The following is a 6,578-nucleotide window of genomic DNA, read 5'->3' as shown; positions in this document are numbered from 1 at the left end:
ATAAAAACCTCAACCGGAAGATAAAAACAACATAATTCAATCATTTTTAAAGCAAAAAATGTACAATTTAGAACATATAAGAGTAAAGAAACTGAGATCACTGAGCCGGGTAACAGAGTGGATATATATATAAATATATTTATATACGTTTGCTGCGGCCGATTGCAACCAAAATACGAGGTGCACATCTACATGTTATAGCAGTCCTATATACAAAATTTCAACGTTCTGAGGCTACTCGTTTTTGAGTTATGGGAGATACGTACGTACGTACGTACATACGTTCGTACAGACGTCACGAAAAATTCTCTTCAGAATTCATTTTAAAGCAGTTTTATAATTTTTTTGGAGGAAACGAGTCTTTTATTCTATCCTTACGTACAGATATCAAGCAAAAACATCGTTAAATTGCGTTCGATAGCGGTCAAAATGAATATTTTCGTTGAAATATGCTGAATGAAACTTTTCGCGATTACAATACTTCCTTTTTACTTCATACAAGGAAGTAAAAATGGAAGAAAAATAGGTTGCTATAAATTAAGAAGTTTGGCAAGTTTTTAAAGAAATTAAGAAGTTCGGCAAGTGCTATAAATGAAGTTCTTCAAATTTTTTAATTTCTCCATAAATTTCTCACCAAAAATTATAAAATTTAATATCTGGGCATAATTTGCGTCGTAGAATCGAAATATTAAAAAACATTGGTATGTTATTTTAAAAAAGTCCGATTTTGTGTCAAGATACTTATGTTAGTATAATGTTATATATAAATCTAATATACACCCTAAGTCGTGCTCTCAAAACACAGAAAACGCAAGTTAAATTTCTACAATCGGTCCAGTAGAAAGGGAGGTATAGAACTGACCCTTTTTCTTTTTATGTGCAAGGTTTACGTGTTTGAATATAATTAAATAAATGTAAATATTTGCAACAATTTGCAACAAAAAACAGATTTATATAATATCAAAGTTCTAAACATTTCGCAGGTGGATGACATTATCAATTATTAAATTTTTCATTTAAACTGATCGAACAAAATCTTAAGAATTTTCTTTTCTGATTACAATGAGTGATTTTCTCTAGTACATATTGTATAGTTATTAAGTGTATGTTAAAATCTGACATGAATATAATGAAAAACCTAATTTTAAATCTTTTGCAGTGATAAAAAATGCCCCTTATGAGTTTTTTGATTGCTTGCTGCCTCATCTGTTTTGGCCCTTCTGTTACTGCTGCTATAAGTAAGTTCTCTTTCATCTTCTGGGGCAGTTTTTAATTGGTTGAAACTCCATTCATATAAATGTTTTAACTTTGGTTACATGTCTTATTGGAATAACACTAATGTCAAAGACGAAAACCGCACTTGATTTACAGTCAAATCTGCGATAAATTTCTTTTATGTTTTGGACTGAAAGCTAATTCGGAAATTCGTGACGAGAAATATGTTCAAAAACACAATAAGAATGAATACCAAAATTCTATTTTAGGATCGAGAACTGAATGAAAGCATTTCTTCGGTATCTAAAATTGCATTTTCAGAAAAGGGATTTGGGTTTTTGAAGAAATAATAGGGGGACCGGAAAGTAATGTCGCTTTCTTACATTAAATTCACACGAATAAATTTTTAACACGTTTTTTTTTTTAATCAATAATGTAATCCTTCTCGTTATCAACAACCTTTTGCCATCTAGTGTGCAGATGGCAAAAGCTCAAGATGGTGTTAGGTTGTGTTAGCTCAAGATGGCATTTTGAACATCATTCAGGTTTTCAAATTTTTTGGCACTAAGAAAATGTTGTAGGGATCGGAATAAATGGAAATCCGAGTGTACGATATCGGGCGAGTATGGTGGGTGATGCAGCACCTCCTATCCCAATTCATTCATTTTTTGCAGTATCCGTCTTGCACAGTGCGGTCTTGCATTGTGACGCAGAATGATGCCTTTTCTATTGAAAATCGCCGGATATTTTTTGATTAAAGATTAGTTCACTCGATCCAATTGTTTACAATAAAGATCTGCATTAAAAGTTTGTCCAGGTTTCAGCAATTCAAAATGAACAATTCCGCGAATACTCCACCAAACACACAGAAGCGCCTTTTGGGGATGTAAACCCTTTGTAACCCTTATTAAAACTGCCTTTTGCGTTTTGGATTATCATATAGGACCCATTTTTCGTCTCCAGTAATCAAATGATAAAAAAAACGATTTTGTATGGTGCCGTTGAAGCAATACGTTACATGTGATGGATCGGTTGGCTTTGTTCTCTTCGGACAGATTATGGGGGACTCAAACACCTGCTTTGCTTATTTTTCCGTTCTGTTTTAAATGTTCTTGGATGGTCGACCAAGGTTGGTTAAGAGTGTTTGACATGGATTTGCTTCCACTTCTGCCCTTAGCATGTTGTTGTCAACATGCGCAGAAACGACATTACTTTCCGGTCCCCCTATTAAAGCTATTTTTAATTAATACTTTATTTAATTTTTCCCGAACTTCTACTTACCGTAACCTCCACGAGAAATGCAAATTAAATGAATTTCAATAACTAGCAAGAATCTAGGTTAATTGGCAGAGTATTGACAATGTAGATCAGGAGCGATCTAACTTTGCGATTTTACCTGCGAAACCTAATCGTGTTCGTTTAGTTTTCACTTAGTTTCGTAGTTACTTAGAACGAGCATTAGCCGGAGTTTTATTTTTTAGTTAATATTTGCTTTGTAAACAATTTACGTACTGGTGTATTCTCTGGCAGTAAGAAAATGATATCAGTTCCTCTTAAATTTTTAGTTTGTTGTAGCTTCAAGCTTCAAGAGTTATTTGTTCTAATTTAAAAACAAGACTGAATTTCCTATAACCGTGAAGAAAGTTTTTTTTTATTTAATGTTTAAATTTAGTGTAATTATGATTAATCTTACAGTCTTACGTGATAAACATTTTATTTCGGTAACGCTGGAATATAACTCTTAATTGATTAAAATATGGCTTACACAAGAACATCAACACATCTGATTTCCCTTTGACCCATTTATTTTTATTTACTTTTACCACTGAGGTAAAAGGAAACTCAACAACTGTTTGATACTCTCAGATTCAACTATTTAGCTATAGAAGAAGGGTCATTAAATAGAACGGAAGACTTTTCAGTTATGTATATTAGGTTTTACTCAGACTAATGAAAAAGGCATTGTGTTAAGTTACTCTGTTTAATAGTCTGGGCGTGAAAAAGTGGGCGTCAAAAAACATGCATACAAATGTTCTGAAATATATCCATTACACTGTCTGCTCAACTCTATTCATATTCTGTTTCACTCTCCCCTCTGGCGGTTCAGGTGTCAAGTTTTACATTTTACGCCTATGAAGTGTTATACCCGCCATCTGTGCTGGATATTTTTGCCATGAACTGGGGGAAGGATAAATATAAGGATATCTGTTTATTTTGTAAATTTTTGCCTTTTAGAATTGAGCAAATTATTAAAGACTTCCTCTGTCCTATAATAATATATTTCCCTTTCTCCTATTATTATGGGAATTATTGGCGAATGCAGCCGTAAGTTATGTTACAGCGCCGTCAATCAAAATCAATGTTCCATGACATCTGTCATTTGTTTTGACATATCTTTCAATTTTCAGGTTAACCTAATTATTACGAATTGTAACTATTTTACTAATTTTATCCACTGATCGAAATTAATTGTTTTATTCCAGTTGAATACCAACCCATCGTAAAAGCAAGATGAAAAAAAATCTGATGTGCCCACCATACGATTTACTTGTAAGGCATATTAAATTATACATATTTTATGCTGCACTTCATTTAAACTTATTGGTTCGAATTATTCGAATCTGAATAACTGATCCTTGAAACAAATTGAAAATGACATCAAAAATCGCAAATTTTGAATTTAAACATTCCGGTAAATTTTTGTCGTAAGGGAGTCAAGTTTCTTAGAATTTTATTCTTTCATAATGAGTGTAAAACTTTCCGAACTATAAGTATGGGAAACAGGAGACCGCATTAAAAGTTAGATTTCGTTATTTGTCAAACATTAATTCTTTTTAAAATTTGACATTGCCAAAACATGAACATTTTCGTCATGTAAAACACTTGTGTAATTGGAAAATTAGACGTATATGACTACGACCAACGATGGGGAAAATAAAGACCGGGTAAGGGCTTTTAAGCCGAATAAGAAGGTGGATTGCACATGCATATACGTTTGGTACTGTCGGTTGCAATAAAAAGAGGGAGAGGCACAACTAGATGTTATAGCAGTGTGATATACAAACATTCAGCGTTCAGTTTTTTTTTTTTTTTTTTTTTTTTTTTTTTTTGCGAGTACAGCACGTCCTTTACTTCGTACAAACAAGTAAAAAGAGAGTTTTATAGCAAAGATCTAGTTGCTGATGCATCGAAAGAAAAACAAAAAGTTGCAGAAAAACTGTGGACGTAAATGCAAGATTATGGAACGCAGTAACGAAATTATTGAAAATTCCAGAAACTGCCTGGATACAAAAACAAAAATTAGGAATAATATTTTTAATTTATTGTTTAATTTAGTTTTTACATAATAAATGTTGCTTTCTATATTTATTTCCTTTTGCTACTACTGTTATGGGACAAATTACATTCATCAACTCCTGCTGTTACTTATTTAAGACTGCTACTATTTCTTATTTAGACGGAAGTAGAAACTTATTTAAGTAATTTATTAATCTTATCCTGTGTTAATTTTTTTTCCCGATTAAAAATAAGATCGGTGAAAGTAAAAACGTAATTTAAGTTTATTATGGGGTATACAACACCATGCAATTCCAGGGTCAGTCGCATTTAATACTTTGAGGTCGGCTACTGAAATATTTACACTCAAGAGCGAAAACATTATGACCAGACATACATTTTGCGATGAACGCGCCTGGATGACGTGGAAGGCACGTGATCAGGTGGAAGTGGTATTTAACTGCTGCTGGAGAGTCTGAAGAATCATTCTTTCACTTACATCTGTGTGTGATGGGAAAGGTTGCTGATGTAAGCGACTTCGATAGAGAGCAGATTGTAATGGCTCGAAGGCTCGGAACAAGTATTTCCGAAACTGCACGACTCGTGGGTTGTTCGCGATCTACAGTTGTTAGTACGTATGAAAAGTGGATCAATGACGGTGAAACCAGCAGTAGACGACATGGTGTTGGACGTCCACACGCTATCAAAGAAAAAGGTCGTCGAAGACTGTCTCGCATGGTGAAGCAAAACCGGAGCCAGACAGTGGCTCAGCTGACAGCCGAATACAATGCAGGGCCAAGTAGAAAAGTATCGGAACACACTGTTCAGCGAACACTGTTGGATATGGGGCTACGCAGCAAACGTCTCTCTCGTGTGCCTTTGCAGACCAAGCGTCATCGCCAACTGCGCCTGCGCTGGGCCCGGGAACATCGCGACTGGTCCATGGATGAGTAGGAGAGAGTTGCCTGCTCAGATGAATCACGGTTTGTCATCCATCACGCCGATTGCCGTGTCAGGATACGCCGTCTTCCAGGCGAACAGTTGCTCCCTCAATGCACAGTAGGTCATACACAGGCCGGAGGTGGCGGTATTATGCTCTGGGGGATGTTCTCTTGGGCGTCTCTGGGACCCATGGTTGTGGTAGAGCAGACCATGAATGATACAGGGTATCTGAACATCATTGCGGTACAGTTGCATCCTTACATGGCCACTGTTTTCCCAGCTGGAAATGGAATGTTCCAACAGGACAACGCCCCGTGTCACAAGGCTACAATTGTGTTGGAGTGGTTACAGGAACATGATGCTGTTTTCCAGTTAATGTCCTGGCCCCCTAACTCACCGGATCTCAATCCGATAGAACACATTTGGGATGTCATGGGACGGCAGCTCAGAGGTCAAAGATCCCCAATTCGCAATATCTCGGATTTGCGTGACCGTTGTTACAACATCTGGTACAATCTGTCTCCGGCCATCTGTCAAGAACTTGTGGCATCCATGCCAAGGCGGGTTGAAGTTGTGTTGCGCGCCAAAGGTAGCCCGACTCGTTATTGACAGGTTGTCATAATGTTTCGGCTCTTGAGTTTATATTACCGTTATAAGATAAAGCCTAATTTACTAGCGAAAGTACCCGATAGTAGTTAAGTTAGAATGAGAGTATTGCATTTAACAACCAAGAGAACGATACCGCTGTAATCCTTCTCTAACAGCGATGCACAATATACGATTCATACTCATACATTTTTCTGTCTGATGCGATAAGGAACCCACATAATAAATTTCGATAGAAATATAAACTAATTCACTCTCATTATATCAGCAACAATGGCACGCAGTTTTTAATGATTTTAGGCTTTCTAATCAAATGGTCGTAAAAGCTCAAGTTCCATCCAATATTTCACTTACATTCAATTTTAGTCAATTAAATGTGGCAAAAAATTGATCATAATTAGTCCATAAATCAGTAACGCTAAAAAAAATTAAAAATAAATAAATAAATAAATAAATAAAAACACAAACAGACATTCTATATAGATTTTGTAAAACTTGCAAATTTTTAATTAACGAACTCTACGATTTGAAAGCGAGCA

The 6,578-nt window shown here is 35.4% G+C and overlaps 1 protein-coding gene across 1 annotated transcript in view; it reads left to right on the top strand.

Moving 5' to 3' along the window:
- Positions 1 to 1,151: 1,151 nt before the first annotated feature.
- LOC118196365 (uncharacterized) overlaps positions 1,152 to 6,578 on the top strand; it is a 197,689-nt gene continuing 192,262 nt past the window's right edge. The window contains exon 1 of the mRNA XM_085821588.1: positions 1,152 to 1,238. Within this exon, the coding sequence (XP_085677714.1) occupies positions 1,169 to 1,238 (70 nt within the window). The 5' untranslated portion in view covers positions 1,152 to 1,168. The remainder of the gene's footprint in view (positions 1,239 to 6,578) is intronic.

Source organism: Stegodyphus dumicola, chromosome 8, assembly GCF_044657685.1.
Source record: "Stegodyphus dumicola isolate Sdum_Otavi_A_Nest chromosome 8, ASM4465768v1".
Lineage (NCBI taxonomy): Eukaryota > Metazoa > Arthropoda > Arachnida > Araneae > Eresidae > Stegodyphus > Stegodyphus dumicola.
This window is presented reverse-complemented; position numbering and strand designations above follow the sequence as displayed.